At 43.4% G+C, this 23,140-nt stretch overlaps 1 protein-coding gene across 2 annotated transcripts in view; it reads right to left on the reverse strand.

Annotated features, from left to right (window-relative positions):
* The window catches only part of epha8 (eph receptor A8), a 143,783-nt gene that overhangs the window by 88,758 nt on the left and 31,885 nt on the right, over window positions 1–23,140 (reverse strand). For both annotated transcript variants that reach the window (XM_028574942.1, XM_028574941.1), the window contains exon 2: window positions 12,637–12,701. In XM_028574942.1, coding sequence (XP_028430743.1) covers window positions 12,637–12,701 — 65 coding nt within the window. The remainder of the gene's footprint in view (window positions 1–12,636; window positions 12,702–23,140) is intronic.

A 23,140-nucleotide genomic window follows, 5' to 3' on the forward strand; every position in this document is an offset into this window, starting at 1 on the left:
TTGTTGTTATCAATAACTCTTTCTTACTTCTTGTGTCAGCCTCATTGTCATTTACATATAATTTGAATAATGTCTATTTACAATATCCAATGTTGAAAACACTGGGATAACAAATCTGACCGCTATACCTTTCAAATTGCCCGTTCATACTTACACTTCATTGTAATGTTGACTGCATGTGAAAAATAGCAGACTAATCTATGAAATGTGGTCTGTATGACACTTTGTATGCCATTTTGACGTGTTATTAAGACCCATACTCGCTTTTTAGCGTGTTTATCAATGCCGTTTGGCCTCCATTGACTTACATTACATTACATTTACATTATTGAATTGATGCCGTAGCGAGTAGTATGAAAGGGCGAAAATCTGCGTAGGGAGGTTGGTCGGGGGGGAGGATTGGTCAAACACAGGACTTTCACCCAGGAGACCGGGGATCGGGTCCCGCGTGTCACCTTTCCTAAACCCAACCGTCTGAAAACACACCAAGATGGCATACGAGTTGGCGTGTCATACATACACCACTTATTGAGATCAATCTGCAACCCGTCCACTGTATACGGCGTAGACATACACGCGGATAGCTCAAAATGCGTACAGATAACACACCACTCGGCTTTAGAAAGTATGTTTATGCGAAATCATGACGTCACGTTGAAAATAGAATGGTGTGTATGCTTCCTACTAAAATTAAATTATGTTTTGTGAAATAATCTTTAATCTGGTAGATTAAACGCTTAGCCACCAGAGGAGCTAACTGGTAGATTAAACTCTTAGCTACTTCTTAAAAAATAATCCGTTACTTTACTTAATTATCCCCTATGGAAAGTAACTTTTTACGTTACTTGTTACTTTTCAGTAGTAACGCGTTACGCTACTTTTTACCCGAAAAAAGTAGTTACATTACTGGGGATAATCCAACCACTACCACTCTCTTTTGCTGTCTCTCTCTCTTACAATTAGGGTGCAGAAGCTGCAGACACCACACTCTTTAGGAGGAGAGGCATCAAAAGAAAGACAAAGCCGAAGACTTTTTGTTTTCTTTGAAAGATCTAATTTCAGATTATTATGTTTGATGGAGGTTTCTTTAGAACTCATAGACAGAGAGAGAATGAGAGAGAGAGGGAAGGATAGAAAGAAGACGATGAAGGTAGAGAGTCGGTGGGGTGTGATGGCTGTGTAACACAGTGTGTGTGTGTGTGTGTGTGTGTGTGTGTGTGTGTGTGTGTTTGTGTGTGTGTTCACTGGTGGCATTTCCAGGCTTAATGCTGGGTTCTATGTGAAGTAACAGGTCTGCATATTAACTCAGTGGAAATATCAGGCACGGCACAACACCTTTCTGCCTCTTATATCAGCCACACAACCAAAACTTAATAACTTTGTGTGTGTGTGCGTGTGTGTGTGCGTGTGTGTGGGCTCTTTGACAGCGATAACCTTTCTGGAATAGGAGTGTTAATTGCACTAGTCTGGGATCAGTGTGGAAGATGGTGTAATTGGTATCTATTCTGAGATGCATTTTTTACAGGTCTGTGTGTGTCTGTCTGTGTGTGTGTGTGTGTGTGTGCGAATTCTGTGCAAAAAGATGAAAACATCCTAGGAATATCCACTGTGGCAGCGTTGACAATAGACAGCGACATCAGCGTCTGTTCATGGCCTCTGTTCACCTCTCCTCCTGGCCTCCAGCGCTGTCAGCTGGGAGCATTTGGGGAATGTTTCCTCTTTTTTTATATTATCCACCTGCTACCCCAGGGGATTATGGCTGAATGTGGCCAAGAGATATACTGTATGTATCTACATCCATTCATTGAGCAGTTTTAGCACCAGTGTTAAGAGTTGAACCCACCTCTTCAACATCAACGGCTGCATGAGCAATTACCCTGGCTCTCAACCATTGTGAACTGGGACAGGCTCCAGCCCACCTGCAAAGGATTAGCGGGTATAGAAAATAGCTGGATTGATGTTGTAACTAACATCTCTGGTGCATACCTTCTTTTCTTAACCCTCTGAGGACAACTGGCGCATGGGCCCCATCAAAACGATGTTTTCCCAACGCCTCTATTAATCTTTCAGCGTTAATCCAGTGCAGAAATGTGTTTTGGATATTGCCAGAATCTGCAGAATTTCCGCAAGATCACCGGTCACTCACACAGCAAATTGGGAGACAAGGAAGATACCTAACTAAACAGAAAGGTGAGTTTGTTCTGAACATTTTCTTATGCACCACATGGGTATCAGGTTATATGCAAATAGCCTAAAAAGGAGAAGTTAAGAAGATACGTAAAGAGAAAACGCTCTTAGACCTCAGAGGGTTAATATAGCATAACCCCCAATCTAGAGTATGTTTAAACAAATCTACATAATAAATGGCAACAGCCCACAGGACTCTACAAGCTTCCGATAAGCTATAAGAAAGGAAGATGACTCCACACTTGCAGAATAGAGTAGAGCAGTCTGTCAAACCCTGTTTAGGCTGATAGTGGTCTGTCTGCCAAAAATCTCTCATTCAAACATCTGGGCAGTTTGTCCTCTGAGGATTGGAGGGCTGGTCAGGAAATCCAATCCTGGATCATGCTGGCTACAGCTTCCTTTGAAAAGTGAAGCCACTGCAGAAGGGCCTTAAACCTGCATTCTATCTAATTCTTCTCTCCACTGGTTGCAAAAATAACTCTGTTTCCATAGAAGTATGAGAAAATTACCCCTACTTCTCTTAAAGTGCCCATATTATGAAAAAAATCACTTTTTCTGGGATTTGGGGTGTTATTTTGTGTCTCTGGTGCTTCCACACGCACACAAACTTGGAAAAAAACCATCCATGCTGTTTTGAGTGAGATATGGTTTTTGAATGTATCCTGCCTTCAGTCTGCGAGTGGTTCTTTTCAAAGGATTGAAAATCGGCAACTTTCCCTCTTTAGCGTTTAGCATAACGCAACGCCAAACACTAAATAAACCTTAAAAAAAGAATCTTTAAAAAAAATAAATAAATAAATAAAAAAGTCCAGGACTCAAGAACTTCGTCACTGCCTATTACACACAAAAGTAGAAAACTTCGACCAACTTCCGAGTCCAATTTCATGAATGCTGGAGTTCAAGTCAAGTCACGAGTCCAGAGAATATCTATCACTGCAAATTTGAAAATATTTTTTTTAAGCCTACTTTCAAGCAAAATGAGATAAAATAAAATATGAAGTTATGTCAAAGACACTCTTCTATACGTATGGCAGTACCTCAGTGTCTCTTTGGTTTCTTTGTTATTAACTATTTGTATGAGTTTTCTCTTTCACCCCCAAAACTTTAAATTACATCCTCTCCTCTCCACTTTATAAAATCTGACATAACAGTTCTCTGTTGCTGTGTAATGATAAGAAAAAACAATCCTAGCCAGTGTTCTTTTCAACCTTGCTGGATAAAGTCAAAGCAGAGTGAAAACTCAGACAAAAAACATCTGGCCCCCCTCATTTATCATGTAAACTGACAAGATAATTAATGCTACACAACACACATGTGCAGGGTGTACAGACCTAAACACACAGGGAGACAGACAACAGGCATAAAGTGGCAAAGTCCCTCCCCTTCCAGTAGTCCACCACGGGACCTTATTTTGGAAAAAATTATGTACTGCAGTGAAGGGAAGAGGCAGATAACTGTTTTGATCCCGTTCGAATTGAGCCATAAATTAAATGTATGATGTTCATGAATTTAAAAGATAATTCTGCAAGCCAAGAAAGTCACAGCTTGTATGGTTTAAGTATAAGACTGTGAAAATGCATAACTAGAAAGCCTACACACACAGTGACGTCTTGCTGAAGCTACGATGTGTGTGGTTTTCGGCACCGGGGGATGTAAAGTTACTCACTCTTTTAGTTCTCGGCTGATTAAAAAAACGCTGGATAAAATCAGGTCAGATAACGTTACATGTGTTGTGGAACCAAGGTAAGCTAGCTAGCTAGCGAGCAAGCCGAGCAGCAAGCAGACAACGTATATTGTGTGAGACGAGATATGTAGTTCACTGAGCGATCTCACGCAAAACTACGACAAACCTACGACAAACTGAGACTTTCTTCAGTTGCAAAATTATCTTTGAAATTGACGACCATCATATGTGTAATTCATTGCTCAATTCAAACGGGATCCAAACATTATTTGTCTCTCCCCTTACCTGCCATACATATTTTTCCCGAAATGAGGTCCGATGGGGTCCACCAGAAGGGGAGAGACTTCGCGGGTTACACACCGCATTGTAAACCCAGTGATGATTTAAGAAAGGCAAAATAATACAGGCTCAGACACATGGTTCAAATTTAAAATTGAAGTTTAGAGCTGCTTCTGAGTGTATTTTAAGAGAAATACACAAGAGTGTGAGACAGAGGAGGAGAAAGTAACACAGAGTGAGAGAAATAGTTAGAAACAGACTGTGGGCTTTTGACACTTCAGCTCATCACTTGCTCATCCACATCATGGCTTCCACAGCCCACGTTAATCATCACACACACACACACACACACACACACACACACACACACACACACACACACACACACACACTGTACTGTCAGCTGTATCGATTGAGGGGTGGCCGGTGGATGAACCTGTCATGGCCAACATAGATCGGACTGGAGGATAATGAAGTCTTCCTGCACTATCTGACAAGCTCCGAGAGAAAGTGTGTGTGTGTGTGTGTGTGTGTGTGTGTGTGTGTGTGTGTGTGTGTGTGTGTGTGTGTGTGTGTGTGTGAGAGAGAGAGAGAAAATATGAGAGTGAAAAAAAGAGAAAGATGCTCCTGGGACAGCCCATGGGCATCCTAACCGTTGCCTGAATAAATTGGACGGAAAGAAGCCCCTTGAGTCGAAGACGTGATCTGTCATGATGCCACTTAACGAGGCTCGCCTGAAGGAAGAGGTCAGGGTGCTAATAAAGACCTAACACACACACACACGTACAAACACACGCGTACACACACACGTACACACACCACTGATTGAACTGTAAGTGCAAGCTGATAATCTTCCGCTATTTTCTAGGAAACATTTTAATCCCGCTATGACATTGCTAAAAAATCTCTCTCTCTCTCTCTCTCTCTCTCTCTCTCTCTCTCTCTCTCTCTCTCTGACTCTCAATTTCAATTTTCTATTTTATTTTCATGTTGCTGTATTGGCATGAAAAAAACATACATCTGTGTTGCCAAAGCATAAGAACAAACATACATGTAAACAACAACAAAGAGTAAATACACCTAAGTAAACAGGATAATTATGAAATAAATGCAGATACTAAACACATTCTGTGCATTTTCCTCAAAGGGGACATTAAAACAATAATATATATATATAAAAAAAAGAATACAAATAAACAAAAGAATAGAAAAATAAAAATTATTATCTATCTATCTATAAATTGCAAGAACGTCTGTCTGTCTGTGTGTGTGTGTGTGTGTGTGTGTGTGTGTGTGTGTGTGTGTGTGTGTGTGTGCATGTGTGTGGGGGTGTTAAGCGCATATCTCTTGCGGTGCCAAGTTTGACGTTGTTTGGATAAGAAACGCAAAAGATATCGTCGGTAAAAGAAGCACACATTGTCTTTTGCTGCTCTAGCTGCTGGCCTCTCCCCCTCTCACACTTAGTGAGCAGTGAGTAGGACCTCTCTATCTCTCTCTCTGTCTCTTTCTCTCTCTCTCTCTCTGTCTCTTTCTCTCTCTCTCTCTCTCTCTGCGCGCACACACACACACACACTCACACACATGGTCTGTTTCTGGTGTTTGATGAACACAGATATGTGTTGATTAGCTCTCATAACGGGCCAGGTGGATAGCACACTGCCATGAATCCATCTTCCTCTGATGTAGCTAAGCGACGGTTGGGTTTAGGAAACGTGACATGCCTAGGTGTCCTACATCCCTTTTTTATGGACACCGTGCAGCCAATCAAAATCGAGTATTCATCCAGACCATGGTTTAAATAAATGCAACCAATCCAGAGCATTTATTTTCTCCTATCCCAGAATGTATCTGTGGTGTGACCAGAGGCACTGATGTTTACAAGAAGCATGATGAGCAGACTCTATTTCCTGAGGGAGCTGAGATCCTTCAACGTGTGCAGCAGACTGTTGGAGATGTTCTACCGGTCTGTCGTGGTGTTGGAGATGTTCTACCGGTCTGTCGTGGTGTTGGAGATGTTGTACCGGTCTGTCATGGTGTTGGAGATGTTCTACCGGTCTGTCGTGGTGTTGGAGATGTTGTACCGGTCTGTCGTGGTGTTGGAGATGTTGTACCGGTCTGTCGTGGTGTTGGAGATGTTGTACCGGTCTGTCGTGGTGTTGGAGATGTTGTACCGGTCTGTCATGGTGTTGGAGATGTTGTACCGGTCTGTCGTGGTGTTGGAGATGTTGTACCGGTCTGTCGTGGTGTTGGAGATGTTGTACCGGTCTGTCGTGGTGTTGGAGATGTTGTACCGGTCTGTCGTGGTGTTGGAGATGTTGTACCGGTCTGTCGTGGTGTTGGAGATGTTGTACCGGTCTGTCATGGTGTTGGAGATGTTGTACCGGGTCTGTCGTGGTGTTGGAGATGTTGTATCGGTCTGTCGTGGTGTTGGAGATGTTGTACCGGTCTGTCGTGGTGTTGGAGATGTTGTACCGGTCTGTCGTGGTGTTGGAGATGTTGTGGAGATGTTGTACCGGTCTGTCGTGGTGTTGGAGATGTTGTACCGGTCTGTCGTGGTGTTGGAGATGTTGTATCGGTCTGTCGTGGTGTTGGAGATGTTGTACCGGTCTGTCGTGGTGTTGGAGATGTTGTACCAGTCTGTCGTGGTGTTGGAGATGTTGTACCGGTCTGTCGTGGTGTTGGAGATGTTGTATCGGTCTGTCGTGGTGTTGGAGATGTTGTACCGGTCTGTCGTGGTGTTGGAGATGTTGTACCGGTCTGTCGTGGTGTTGGAGATGTTGTACCAGTCTGTCGTGGTGTTGGAGATGTTGTACCGGTCTGTCGTGGTGTTGGAGATGTTGTATCGGTCTGTCGTGGTGTTGGAGATGTTGTACCGGTCTGTCGTGGTGTTGGAGATGTTGTACCGGGTCTGTCGTGGTGTTGGAGATGTTGTACCGGTCTGTCGTGGTGTTGGAGATGTTGTACCGGTCTGTCGTGGTGTTGGAGATGTTGTACCGGTCTGTCGTGGCGTTGGAGATGTTGTACCGGTCTGTCGTGGCGTTGGAGATGTTGTACCGGTCTGTCGTGGTGTTGGAGATGTTGTATCGGTCTGTCGTGGTGTTGGAGATGTTGTGGAGATGTTGTACCGGTCTGTCGTGGTGTTGGAGATGTTGTACCGGTCTGTCGTGGTGTTGGAGATGTTGTATCGGTCTGTCGTGGTGTTGGAGATGTTGTACCGGTCTGTCGTGGTGTTGGAGATGTTGTACCGGTCTGTCGTGGTGTTGGAGATGTTGTACCGGTCTGTCGTGGTGTTGGAGATGTTGTACCGGTCTGTCGTGGTGTTGGAGATGTTGTACCCGTCTGTCGTGGTGTTGGAGATGTTGTACCGGTCTGTCGTGGCGTTGGAGATGTTGTACCGGTCTGTCGTGGTGTTGGAGATGTTGTACCGGTCTGTCGTGGTGTTGGAGATGTTGTATCGGTCTGTCGTGGTGTTGGAGATGTTGTGGAGATGTTGTACCGGTCTGTCGTGGTGTTGGAGATGTTGTACCGGTCTGTCGTGGTGTTGGAGATGTTGTACCGGTCTGTCGTGGTGTTGGAGATGTTGTACCGGTCTGTCTTGGTGTTGGAGATGTTGTACCGGTCTGTCGTGGTGTTGGAGATGTTGTACCGGTCTGTCGTGGTGTTGGAGATGTTGTACCGGTCTGTCGTGGCCAGCGCTCTGTTCTCCTCCGCCAGCAGCATCGGAGCCAGCCACACAAACAGACTGAACTAACTGATCAGGAAGGCTGGCTCCGTTATTGGCTGCAAAGAGGAGACTTTTGAAGCTGTGGTGGAGAGGAGGTCACTGAACAAACTGTTCTATCATGGATAACTCCGACCACCCTCAAATTTTATCAACCGGACGATATATCGGGCTGATATTTGCGATTTTACGTGTATCAGCATCGGCTGCTGCGTTTTTTCCCGGCATTATTTACAGACAGGCGTCCACAGGCAGCTCTGTGTTGCTGGGGATTCTGCATCCATCCATATGATGCACATTGCACACATAATTTGGGTGATATGAATGTAAGATGATTGCAGAAGTGACACTGATCTGTGTTTTTGTGTATTATTTTTAAAGAAATGGCAGAGCAGATTCCCAAAACTAATCCAGCGTGGAATGGGTTTTACATTTTTATGATGTAAATTGAGGAAGTAAAAGCAATCAATCTATCTATCTATCTATCTATCTATCTATCTATCTATCTATCTATCTATCTATCTATCTATCTATCTATCTATCTACCTACTCCACAGGGCTGTGGAGATAGGGCTGGCAATTAGAGACTAGCTTCCGGTTTTCACCGGCACGCGCATGCCCATTCTACATGAATGGTCATTTGATATGCGTTTTAGGCTTGTTAGTGTGGACGGAGATTAGTTTTGTTCAAAAACTTTGTTCAGAAATGAAAACATAGTAGTGTGGATGAAGCCTAAATGCAAAGGGATCATCTGGCAAGAAGTACACTTTCAAAATAAACAGTTGTTTGAGCTGCAGAGAGTAAATGTCTGTCCCTGAACCCTGTCTCTCTGTCTGAAAATGACTTCACATTCAGGGAAACCACATGCTGACAATTTTAATCCATCTTCCTCCAGCATAGACTTGACACTTATTCCTCTTGTATTCCCTGTGGGCAACCTCTCTATCTATTTCTCCTTCTTCCTCCCTCTCACCCTTGCTGCTCACTCACTCACAGTGACGTTTGTCCCCTCCAGAACAACATTTCAATGTAAAAATAACATTTTTGAACCTGCGGGGGGAAACAGCAGTGCCAGGTTGAATGTATTTGTTATGTAACAAAAGATTTTGCAGAATCCAAACTTCTCACCCGGTTTTGGGATCAGACGTAGTGTGACCGTAAATACACAAGTCACTCAGCACCAAACTGTAACAGCTTTTCATGACATTATCGTGAGGCGACAGAAATCTTTTGCTTCTACTGCAGCTGCATTTTCTCGACCTAAGACCATCAAAGAGAGGAGGGCAGCTGAAAAACTGATGCTGCTAGCATGGCACATTCATAACACTGTAAACTGTCAGGATGGCAAAAAATGACCTTATATGTGTACTGTGTGTGTGAATGTGTGTGTAAGTGAGAGTGTGAGAGAGTTAGAAACTGTCAAAACATCCATTTATCAAAGAGCCCATGAGGTCTCAGCAAGGCTTTTTCTCTCTCGTTCTCACACACATACACACACACAAATATACTGGGTGAGATACAACTTGAATATCAGTAAATAAGATTTATAAGTTTTATAACCTAAAAGTTAAAGAAGCGAGCTTGTGACCAGGAGGTCGTCGGTTAAATCCCCAGACCGACTAGGTGGGGAAAGTGAAAGAGCAGGTCTGGCAATGTGAGACTAGCTTCCTGTTTTCACTGGCACTTGCATGCCCCTTCTGCATGTTAGTGTGGACGCAGATTTGTTTTGTTCAAAAATGATAGCTGTGTGGATGAAGCCTAAATGCAAAAAGAAGGATCATCTGGCAAGAAGTACAATGTCAAAATAAAAACCACAAAGAAGATCAAGCAAGTGGTGTGTGTGTTGCTGACTATTCACCTGTAGACTTCCAACCCAGTCTCACAGCAGATCGTGAAATGGTCACGGGATTTAATCTATTAGTTTTTTCGTGATGGTCCGCACATTTTTTTAAACTAATTTATTTCAATGGGACGCATCTTTTGTGATCACAGCATGATTGTCAATGAGAAGATGACGTAGCATTAAGGGCGACTAAGGTAGCGAGTAGTATGAAAGCCTGAACATCCGCATAAGGAAGTTGGTTGGGGGGGGGTGGATGGGTCAAAGAACACAGGACTTTCACCCAGGAGGCCGGAGATCGTGTCCCGCGTATCACGTTTTCTTAAACTCAACTGTCCCGTTCTTCTTTACCTAAACCCAACCGTCCCGTTCCTCTTTATCTAAACCCAACTGTCCCATTCTTCTTTACCTAAACCCAACCATCCCGTTCTTCTTTATCTAAACCCAACTGTCCCGTTCCTCTTTACCTAAACCCAACCATCCCGTTCTTCTTTATCTAAACCCAACTGTCCCGTTCCTCTTTACCTAAACCCAACTGTCCCATTCTTCTTTACCTAAACCCAACTGTCCCGTTCCTCTTTTCCTAAACCCAACTGTCCCGTTCTTCTTTACCTAAACCCAACTGTCCCGTTTTCTTTACCTAACCCCAACTGTCAGGTTCTTCTTTACCTAAACCCAACTGTCCCTTTCTTCTTTACCTAAACCCAACTGTCCCGTTCTTCTTTACCTAAACCCAACTGTCCCGTTCCTCTTTACCTAAACCCAACTGTCCCGTTCCTCTTTACCTAAATCCAACTGTCCCGTTCTTCTTTACCTAACCCCAACTGTCCTGTTCTTCTTTACCTAAACCCAACTGTCCCGTTCCTCTTTACCTAAATCCAACTGTCCCGTTCTTCTTTACCTAACCCCAACTGTCCTGTTCTTCTTTACCTAAACCCAACTGTCCCGTTCCTCTTTTCTTCTTTCTTCTTTTCTTCTTTTCCTAAACCCAACCCAAACTGTCCTGTTCTTCTTTCCTAAACCCAACTGTGCCGTTGTTGTCCCGGGTCCCGTTGATTGTGTCCCGCGTGTCACGTTTCCTAAAGTCACTTTCTTCTTTTCCTCAACCCAACCTGTCCCGTTGTATACAGCTATGCAATTGTTGGTATTATAAAAAACCTGCGGACCGTCGCGCAAAAAAAACAAGATAAATGTGTTTGTGTACACTATCACATATATTATATTACGTGACCATTTCACGAACTGCCGTGAGACTGTGTTGAGACTTCAGCATCACTTCAAGATCAGCATAAAAAAACTGTCTGATGAGAACAAAACACCATAGATCTTCTTTCACCTTCCTCAGATCCTTGCCATTCAGCGCCAGATGCACACCTTATGTAACCAGAACATAACGCCACAAAGCTGAGCTCCAGCTCTAAAGCCATTCAATCGAACATTTCAATCACAGCAGCTCAGAGGGAAAATATGTCTCTCATCAAGTTAGGAGTGAATTTTTCTGGCATATTGAACCAATTAAAGAAGACACCCCCAGGCTGAGTTTATGTAATCTAGATGTTATGTCAAGCGCCTGTCAGATCGGAGGAGCTTGACTTCTCATGCTGATTTTTACACAGAAGGAGTTATTTCGCTAAAAACTCTAATCCGATTCGTCCAGGTCTTTTCTCAGGACTTGAAAGACAATCCATCTGCTCCTCCTGGCTGCCGTTCAATCACACCGCCTTCTGTTGTGCGGGCGGCCGGTGGGTTAAATGCTTCTACCACTTCGCTGACAGCCAGGGGGGAGGGGAGTCTGGTACGTTGTGGCATCTCGCTGCTATAAAGATCGCGGTTGGAGTCCTAATTCATCACCCCAGGCATCATCGTGTGGCATTACAATATGCTAATGTAGCTACGCTGTGCCCCCTCCGTCACCTTGTTCCCTCTCTTTCATCTTTCTCCCTCTTCCTCCGACCTCCCTCTTCTCTTCTTCCCCTTGGAGCCTAGAGTAAATTGGGTTGGTGCAACAATGCAGGCCTGCTTGGTTCTTTTGGGGAATGATTGTAAAGATGTACAAAGAATATGTTTACGGCATTTCCTCTCTAACTGGGACGTTTTGGGACTGATTGGTGGAGATTGTTGGGGACAAAATACAAACAGCGATACACTGGTAAGAGCCAATGACAGTTAACCATGTATCAGCTAATTTAGATAGCTCATGTTACTGTATTGTTAACTTCATTTAATATTTTATGTGGCGTTTTCTTCCACAAAAAACAGGTTCCGTCCCAAGACTATTTAGCAGAGCCACCGTCGCTGCGTCCAGATCTTAGCGCCGCCCAAGACGATTGTGATTGCATTAAGGGTGCAGTAGGTAAGACTTATAAAACTAACTTTCTGTCATATTTGCTGAAACTGACCCTATGTTCCAGTAGAACTACATGAAACAGGTCATTTAAAAAATAAATCCAGCTCTTCTGGCACCACCTACAGCCTGTAGTGCAATTTGCAAAAATCCACCTCTCCCTGTTCAAATGCACCAATCAGGGTCGGGGGGTGTGTCTATCAATCACTGCTCATGCACACGTGTTCATTCTCCCTTGTGGGGGGAGGGGCTTAGGAGACCGTTTGGGCTTTAGCAGAAAGGGGGGGAGGTACTGAGAAGTTGTCGATGTTCAAATTCTTTGGCTAAGTCCTGGATCTTCACAATCCTACCTACAGCACCTTTAAAGAAATGCAAACTTTTTCTCCATCATAGAATGTATGTCTGGAAGAGCCACACATTCCTCCACAGCGCTGTGGAGATAGGTCTACCAATGCGAGACTAATTCGAGGTAGATTGGACATCTGAAGTCTTCATCATTTTGGCAAAAGAGTTTTCAAATCTGTTTAAATATGTATTTGTCCAAAATGTTGATGTCAGACAGTGGTTATGTTGTTCTTACCCCATGTGACGGATACGTTAGCCATCCCCAGTCTCCTGTGATCGTCGTCGTGTCCAGTAGGTTCACTGCAGGCAGAGAAAACAAAAAAAAGAACAAAAGAGGAGGTATGTGAATGAGCTTTAAATTTAAAGTAAATAGGTTTTGCCATCCTCCTCACATCCATCCTGTCCTTCGTCGCCATCCTCTGTGTGCACTGGCACCCGAGTCACGCACATACACACATACACCTGCCTGACAGGTGTGACTGATGAGGCGTGGCGGTCGTCACGGCAACTCTGAGTCGGCGGTCACAGTGTGAGATGTCACCTTGACCTGGTTCACCCTCGGAGCCCTTGGAGCCTGGACCTCAGTGGTCCAGGCTCAGAATAGAATAGGAAACAAAACGCTAACTGTTAAATGTGTGTAATGCAGCGTAAAACGGTACAGTATCTGAGGGCTGACTGGCTGGAAGCCACCAGAGAATACGGGCCCAGGACCAGGGTCCCAGGACCAGGGGCCCAGAACCAGGGGCCCAGGACCAGGGGCCCAGAACCAGGGGCCCAGGACCAGGGGCCCAGGACCAGGGGCCCAAGGGCCAGAACCTCTGTGTGAAGTCACTGTTATTAACGTTGAATTTCTTGTCGTTTAGTCAAAAAGGCTTAAGGGCTTAACCATAATATACAGTAACTATAACGATGTGAGCTGAACGATGAGGCTGGCTGCGTGGTGTGAGCGTGTCAGCTGCGTGGCGTGTTTATATTTGGGCTCCCATGGTAACAGTTTAGAGCTTACACACTGCCTGCGTGACACGCAGGTCTCAGGCCGCACCAAAAACGCGTGCGTCCTAGAAATAGGACCGACGCCTATTTTTCACGTGACATGGAAGCATGTTGGAAGCGTTTCCAGGCAACATAGAATAGTAAAAGATGTTTATATTTCATTTTGACACAAATACATATTAATAAATGACATGTTGATGTTTGAAAGTCTCGAGGTTTTGATATAAATGCAGATATATAAATGTCATCATTTAAAAAATACTAATAAATAATTATCGGTTTTCAACTATTGCATCTGTCAATATAGAAGGAAATATTCTGGAGCCTATTTAGCCGTCAATACTGCCGATGTTGTCTTTGCTGTAATCAAATCAGTATATATTTATGTTCATGAGAAACATACATATGTACAGACGAGGCTAGCAGACACGTTTCTGGTGTGCAAAGACATAGAAAACGCAACGCAACAGAAACACCACGCAGCCAGTGTGCAGGAGGCCTTAGGTTCTGTAAAAAGTGACATCAAGCTTGCACCGCACCCTCCAGCTAATGATAATAATACACTAATATACTAATACAGCGGACGTCACCATGTTTAAAAATACACAGAGCTACCTATAGGATTGTAGCCCCGTCGATTGGAAAGTCAAACCACACCCCCTGACCACCTGTGTGGAAGAAATAGCTCTCCGCAGTCAGTGCGATGGATTTTAATTTGCTTTCAGTGTTTCTATCGTTCATCAAATCGCTCTGAAAGTGACCCCAACGATATAGCTTGCCACTGTCCAACATCGACAATTTTTTGTTAACTATATTATACATATACAGTACTGTGCAAAAGTTTTAGGCAGGTATGAAAAAAATGCTGTAAACCAAGAATGCTTTCAAAAATGGAAGTGTTAATAGTTTATTTTCATCAATTAACAAAATGCAGTGAATGAACAGAAGAGGAATCTAAATTAAATCAATATTTGGTGTGACCACCACCCTTTGCCTTCAAGACAGCATCAATTCTTCTAGGTACACTTGCACACAGTTTTTTAAGGAACTCGGCTGGTAGGTTGTTCCAAACATCTTGGAGAACTAACCACAGATCTTCTGTGAATGCAGGCTTCCTCAAATCCTTCTGTCTCTTCATGTGATCCCAGACAGACTCCATGATGCTGAGATCAGGGCTCTGTGGGGGGGCCATGCCATCACTTCCAGGACTTCTTGTTCTTCTTTACGCTGAAGATGGTTCTTAAAGAACTTGGCTCTATGTTTGGGGTCGTTGTCCTGCTGCAGAATAAATTTGGGGCCAATCATATGCCTCCCTGATGGTATTGCATGATGGATTAGTATCTGCCTGTATTAATCCTGACCAAATCTCCAACTCCATTTGCAGAAACACAGACCCAAACTTGCAAGGAACCTCCACCACGCTTCACTGTTGCCTGCAGACACTCATTAGTGTACCGCTCTCCAGCCCTTTGGTGAACAACCTGCCTTCTGCTATAGCCAAATATTTAAAATTTTGAGTCATCAGTCCAGAGCACCTGCTGCCATTTTTCTGCACCCCAGTTCCTATGTTTTCGTGCATAGTTGAGTCACTTGGCCTTGTTTCAATGTCAGAGGTTGTGTGACTTTTTGGCTGCATCTCTTCCATGAAGACCACTTCTGGCCAGACTTTTCCAGACAGTAGATGGGTGTACCTGGGTCCCACTGGTTTCTGCCAGTTCTGATCTGATGGCACTGCTGGACATCTTCCGATTTCGAAGGGAAATAAGCTTGATGTGTTTTTCATCTGCTGTACTAAGTTTCCTTGGCTGACCACTGCGTCTACGATGCTATTTTTATTTTTGAAAGCATTATTTCAGCATATTTTTGAAAGCATTCTTAGTTTACAGCATTTTTTCCACACCTGCCTAAGACTTTTGCACAGTACTGTATAAAACTATAGTCAAAGTTCTTGGTGTGGACGGCATTTGGACATTCATGTCAAAGTCAGAGCCACAAACGTCCTACTGAAAAACTGAAGGAATAACCTAAACATTCAATTTGAAGATAGAAACTATTATGATGTTAGGTGAGTGTTTGTCTCCGCGGTTTATCCATAGGACTTTAGAGGGACTGAGAAGGGTTTTTTGCTACTGTAATATTAGAGGTGGCTTAAACTTATCTCTTATTTATAATTCATTTATTGTTTGATAGCGGAGCATTTTGGTAACGTGCTGCTGGCTGCATGTCAGCGTAGCTGCCCTGCCCTGTCTCAAAATCTGCCTTTGGAGTCGGGGGGCCAGAAACTCTTATGTTCTGTGAGGTAAAATTACTGGTTTTATCAAAGGAGTCTGGTGACTATGAAGGATTGACATAAGAGCATCAGTTCTACGTCGGAAAGGACTGTCTGACAGCAAGCTCAAACAGTGAAAATGATCTAAATATAGCGTACACTTAAACTGCTAAAACCTTTTAGGTGGATAAAATAAGTTTTGCTTCCTCCCGTGCTGCCCTTGCTCCCAGCGGTACATTGAATGAATGAATGAAGATATTTATTTCAGATATATCAAAAATAATAAGACATCACACGAAGAAAAAAAAACGAGGAGTATGAAGAAGTATACACTTATTTAATCCTACCCCTTTTCCATAACTCAGTAAATTATTATTATTATTTGTATTATTATTATTATTATTATTATTATTATTATTATTATTTTTATTATTTCATCACATTGCTTAGCTTCTGTGTCGGTACTCCAGCCTGCCTTTCCAAAACAGGGGGGCATGCCGACCACTATCCACGGCTAACACAACCATAATTCAAAATATCCAAAACTATTTCTTTAATTAACCACTAATCCTACCCACTGGCTGTGTGTGTGTGTGTGTGTGTGTGTATGTGTGTGTGTGTGTGTCTCTCCCCTCTAACACCCTCAGCAGTATGATCTCTGCCCCTGGCTGCTTGTCAAGCAGCCAAGCGATGTTCCTCAAATTAGAACGACTTTAACAAAACACTTCCCACTTCTCAGCTCTCAGTCTCTCGTCCTTCATCTTTCTCTCTTTCAACTCGCTCTCTTTTCCTGTCTCTCCAGAATGTTAAAGCTGCAGTATGCAACATGTTTGCCTTGAAGCAGGAAGTGAACTGCAAATGGGCCTGCCCTCTTCCCCCTCAGCTGGCCATGTTCAAGTCAGTATACTTTTTCCTCAGTGATGACTTTTACACACACAGAGACGATCTACCATCCCTCTGTGGTTACTTACTGTAGAACATGTTGCAAATTGAAAGTTCAAGAAATATGTGACTTTAAATGTTCAGAATATGCTGTTTTGTAGATGTTTTTTAGTCCACTGGCCAAAAGGAAATTCTGACATTTATGCTTCCTTTTAATAGTAACTATCATGATGGAAAAGAGAAAGAAAATAAAGAATTCAGATATGCATAAAATCAAACTTGATCAGAACAAGAACCACCCACACAGTTTGATTGACAAGTGACTTCTGGCATCTGCAGAAAAGATCACAGTAGGCCTCCTAAAAGTGTCTGCACATCCACGACACACGTACACAGGTGTGTTCACTGTTTTCTGGAGCGTGTGATTGACTGACATCTGACTTTCCAGTTAACTTTTATTGCAAGCTGATAGGACGGGACAAAGAACACCTGTATGGTTCTTTTGCAGCTGCATTAGTATGTTTCGGCCACTTTAGGAAGTACAGAGCGTGCTCTTTCTCGCATGATGAAGTCTCTCCCTTTAGTTCTGTTTCATTCTCCATCAACTCCTGAGATAAATATGTGATTATTTAGTCGCTAATGGTATCTGCTGCTCTAGTTAGCTAGTTGCTAACTTTATCGGTCAGCTGTGTGGTGCAGAGAAGTGCACAGCAACCCCCGCAAAATGACTCTTCTTACAATCATGAATTTGATCCATTCGGTCCGATAACGTTTGGAAAGTCTAGAAGAGCCGCACGATTAAATCATTATATCCCCATTCAAGGTAAGGTGACCAGATTGCGACACAAAATCCAGGGACATTTTCATCTCAGAAGTGCAAATACCTCCAAAACAGGTAATGTTTTTATCTTTGTAAGACTTAAAATGGGGACACTGCCCCAGGGGCCACTAGACCTAGAGCTGCACTGGGGGTCCATGGGCATGCTCCCCTGTAAGAAAATGTTGTCTATTTTAACGTTTAAATGCATCAATCTGGTGCACTTTGAAAAGAAATTCAGAGGTTAGGCTTGCTTATTCTTATCTCTGGATGGAAATATTTGTGTTGTAGCCTGAACTATTTGGCACTTCAGAATTTTTACCATGCATACACACAGGTGGAATAGTGTTTTCTTCATATTTTTGCATTAATGTCACTGGGAAGCATACCAGTAGAAATATATTGATATTTGTAAGTGGGATAAATATAAGTAAGTGGGATTTTCTGGAATCACCATTATGGTGGGATACACTGGCTAAGCAATTTACAAAAATGTCTGTGCTGACATAAATAGTTTACATGAGAATACATTATAATTTTGGCCCAAAGTTGGAGACCGTGTAGAAATTTTGTTGCAATTTCAAAACAGAACTGCTTGTTGTACCGAAACCGGGGACGTCTGGTCACCCTAATTCAAGGTAGCGGAGCACTAAACCAGAAGTAGCCGGCTCTGCCTGTTCTATGGGCCACACATTCAGAAGTAATGCTGATCATCTGCGTAATTTTCGCGTAATTTCGTAGGATATTATACGAATTGGTGTGCATACATTTTCGTACGATATTGTATGAACCCATTCATGAGAATGCACTGTCTAGGGTTAGTCACTAACAGTTTAGGAAACATTAAACAGTGCTCGGTTGCTGCTGTTTTGGAGAAAAGTTGTGTGTTTAGCTCTGAAATGTCAATTTGTCACTTCCTGTGGGTCAAGAAGTGTCCAAACCCACAATTCACAGAGGCAAATCGGAAGGTAAGTGGTGACGGGGACAGAGCACTCCTGTCTGCCACAGCTCCACTTCATGATTTAGGCTAATAAGATAGAAGTATTTTTCCATCAAAATCTTGCCAAGTGGAGTCTTGAAATTTATCTGTGCAGAGACTGTTGCTTCCCCCACACACAAACAAACACACACACACACACACACACACACACACAGACACACACACTCACGTGTTGCAATTAGTCGGTGTGTCACTCGTCCTAATTTGGGTACTGGGCCGCTGAGGAGGGCAGTGGGTCAGAACACACAGACAGATGGCAGTGCCACAGTCCTCCCATCTCTCTCTATCCATGCCATCCATCCCTCCCCCCATCCACTATTCTTCTCTCTGCCTCTCCCTCCCTCAGGGCGCAGACTTCCCGTCGTCTCGTATTGATGATGCAATGGCCCCTCGTGCTCTAGCCAAGGTCACAAATGGATGCCGCCAATTACGCTCGTCTGAGTGCTCTTCATCGGCCCCCAAAAGTGACATAATGAAAGCAGCGTGCTGGCGCAAGTGGATTTAATAATTCTTCCACGCACCGAGGGAATTTTGCTCTGCTTTGCTATTATTATAAAAGCATTTTAAAAAAAAAATCCGAAAACACGTGAGGTGGTGTATTATCACCGCAGCAGGCTGTGTGAAGATTCATGAGCCATTCCCAGTGGTATTAATTTAATTTCCACTCAAATGAGAAATCCCTCTGTCTTTGAAGGTGCACAGGAGTCATTTATCTAATTTGCTCTTGCTGTCTGAATTATGACTTGTACACAAACAACAGGCACCTCCATTTTAATGCACGGGCTTACCTGACGATGTGAAGGGGCCCATGAGGCTGTGGGGGGGGAGGGGAGGAATAAATAAATAAAAATAAGAGGGAGAAGAAAAAATCATGCTTGACTTTGTGTGGCACTCCCGGCTGTTGCTCACTGTGTGACTTGCATTTGGTGCGGCAACAGTCATAAAATGAAACTGCAGTCATGAGTGATTGTTGATGCATTATTGTACGCGGCTAACATCAGGCTTGTGCTGGTTGGACGGGGCAATAGTGGTGTCGTGATGGTGCTTGGGGGAGTGTGGGAGGGGCCTTGAAAACCTCATAGCCCCCTGAGGTTGCATGGTACTTTATGTTGGCCTTGGATAGGGTTTTAGTGGCATGTTTGGTGCTTTGCTTTAATGTGACAGGAACTGTGCGAATAAAACAGAAAATAGGCAGTAATTATTTTTGCACTTTTTCTAATCTTACATGCAGGAAAACAGAAGCGAAGCCCAAATCTCTCGCTCACTGCATTACACCTCCACCTTTATGGCAGAATGTTCTCATCAACCATTCGAAAATATAGCTATTGACATTACACCGCTATATATCACATTTAACTATTGACATTATACCACTATATATAACATTTAACTATTGACATTATACCTCTATATATCACATTTAACTATTGACATTATACCACTATATCACATTTAACTATAGACATTATACCACTATATATCACATTAACTATTGACATTATACCTCTATATATCACATTAACTATTGACATTATACCACTATATATCACATTAACTATTGACATTATACCGCTATATATACCTCTATATATCACATTAACTATTGACATTATACCGCTATATATCACATTTAATGTCAACTTCCTGGGCAGCTTTTCTCCACTCAGCAGCCTTTCTGTTTCTATCTGTATGATAGAGGTTAGAGAGAATCGGACATTCAGACACTTATCACTCCTTCTAGTCTCTCATTTTTGTGAGTCTCTTCCGAAGCTTTTCAGCGGTGCAGTACGAGGTCCGCTGGGGGGGCGTACTACGTATTACGAAGCTGATTTCAGCGGCCAGTGTGAAGGCGGTGTGAGGGTCCTGTTAGCTCTGCAGCAGGGAAGAGGTTAAAGCCTTCGTTTAAGGACCGAGCGCCTCTCCTCGAGGACTCCGGCCTTGAAATTGAGTTTGTTTGTGTTTCACAGCGTTGTGTTCATAACTGCAACAAAAAACCACCAACACCAGTCCTCCTCTCGTCCCCACACCACCCCCGCCACCTCGTCCAATTACTCTCTCGCCCTCTCTACCCTTTACTCCTCCACATCTCGGAGAGTGCCAATTGAAAAAGCTGTCCGCCGACTTGAGAGCTTGTTTTTGCTCGCCACATATTGCCCAGGGCGCTGGTCAACTTTCCTCCCCCATTACTTTTCCCTTTTCGCCCCGCGACTCGATCTGGCCTAGGTTGGCGGGTGTTTGGACGCCTGCGGCCTGCCATTCAAGTTGCGGGCATGTATCAAATCAACCAGGCCCGCCAATACACACACACACACACACACACACACACACACACACACACACACACACACACACACACACTATCTTTCCCTAGCAGTGGTCATGCTGAAAGAGGGAGTGTCTGAAGTCAACATGGAAGAATTATGGGCTGTCTTGGAGGAAGTGGAGTTTGCCTGCAGTGCCTGCGGTGAATCCATACAGCCGAGAAAAACATTGCCGCCTTTTCAAAAATACACACATACACATACACACACACACACACACACACACACACACACACACACACACACACGTAGAAGGGGGAACTGTAGAAGGAGTAAATGGCAGAATAGAGCAGATGCTCAAAACCTCATTTCCACCCCAAAAGACACAGCCATACATTTCAAAGGAAAAAGTGCACCCATTACTCTACACCAAGTGTCTAAACACACACACACACACACACACACACACACACACACGCACACACAGTATAGCATACACAGAAATGTGCATTGTACCGTTTTCGGGAAAAGAATGATACACTAACAAACATGCGTTCTGCAAATATAAATGTGAAAACATGTAGCCTACAAATACACACACACAGACAGCAGACACTGTATTTGCACATGCACAGACACACACACACACACACACACACACACACATACTGATGGCACAGCTCTTGGGCCAGACAGGGACTATGACAGCTGTGTAATTATCACATCAACACCTCCCTTCTCTAACAAGCTTCTCCTTCTCTTTTCTCTCTCTCTCTCTCTCTCTCTCTCCTCGCTGCCTGTAAAGCTCCTCATCATCGCCGCAACCAGAGGAGACGATAAAAGCCTTCACAGAGATGAGACGAGCTCCACCAAAACAACAAACCCTTTCTCTCTCTCACACTCTCTCTCTCTTATTTTCAAACACATATGCTCTCTCACACACACACACACACACACACACACACACACAAACAACTTCTATCCTTTCTAGTTTTGCTTTGCATTTGCTCCGCAGTCCTAACACCAATTCCCCACTCTCCCATTAGGAGAACAAGGCCATATAAATGACTACCTCTCAGCCTTTGTTCATTCAAGGCAGCACAAACTAATCCAGAATGACTTGGAATAATTGTTTTCATCACCAGTATTGCCTATTATTTCTCACCGGGAGTTTTTCCCCCACAGTAATGCTGATGATGACCAGTGATAGGTTACGGGACGTGTGCTGAACTTAATTAGACACGTGAAACGAGAGGTGGAATAGAATTAAGGGTGTTCAATGACTCCTTTGATTTTACAAAAAAAAAGTAATTTGGTGCCTGTGAGGAAACGGAGGCGAAAGGAGCACTAGACGTATAGTGGTTCATGTTATTGCGGCACACAAGGACACTCAAGTACACAAGTGTGGAGGGTGTTCAAGCATTTTCAGATCCAAAACCATGAAGCAAGAAAGGCAAGACCACGATTTGTCAGGCAGGACTGCACTGCACGACGTACTTTTGAAAAGCGTCATTTTTTTATTTTGGATAATAATGATGTCACTTACAAGAAGAACAAGAAAATATTATAATCGTATTTTTGTATCATCATTTTACCCATGCTAAAGTTGACTAAAAAGAGGAATAAAAATAATCTTTTGGAAATTGGTCTAAATGCCTTAAATAAAACAATTAGGAAAAATCCAACCTTTAAGGACACCAATTTTCTTTGTGAATAAATAATGTATCGTTAATAAATAAATAAATGTTCTTCCCTAAAACGTATCTCTCGCCAAAATGCAAACTAGGGTCTTTTTGTAAATGTACCCGAGTCAAACTTTCGTTTAAAAGCGTATTTAGGACGGAAGCGTCACTTTTAAGATTCACCGTATTCTCGTTTTTCGGTCAAATTGGCTTTTGAATGGGAGTAGTAGGAGCATTTTTATGCTGGCCTCAAAATAGCTATTTTTAAACCACTGAGAAGGCTCGACACGACATGAGACTTTGCTCGAAGGTTCACCAGGAGCTCTACACCTTAACTATACCGGTGACCACGGGGATATACGAAATCTGTGGCTACTTGTTTTGGTATCGACTCGTTTTGACTGCCGAGGTGCTAGCAGCCGGAAACAACCAGAGCTACGGTGAGTTGTTCAAAACCTCTTTTTAGTAAACTCTGGGTACACAAACAATGTTGTCAACGCTTTCGTTAAGGTGTTATATATTTATAAAATATGGTGTTTCCTGAAAATTAAACCATGTAAACATATTCTGGTACAAGAAATGCTTGTTACTAATCCTAGCTTCTGGGGAGTTTACTCCCCGGAGTCCTTATGTTTTTTCCCCCAGCGTATTTCCTTGGAGAACGTTGGCACCAAGATCCTGGTTCCAGCTGTCGCCGTGGTCCTGCTGCACTCCCTGCTGAGCTCAGCGGTGCCCTCCAATGTCATGCTGCGTCCTGCTGAACCCTGCTGCTTCCCGCGACATCCAGTCACTGTTCCATTATTAATGTGACTACTATCACCACTGTTCATCAGAC

This window comes from Perca flavescens, chromosome 4 (genome assembly GCF_004354835.1).
Source record: "Perca flavescens isolate YP-PL-M2 chromosome 4, PFLA_1.0, whole genome shotgun sequence".
NCBI lineage: Eukaryota > Metazoa > Chordata > Actinopteri > Perciformes > Percidae > Perca > Perca flavescens.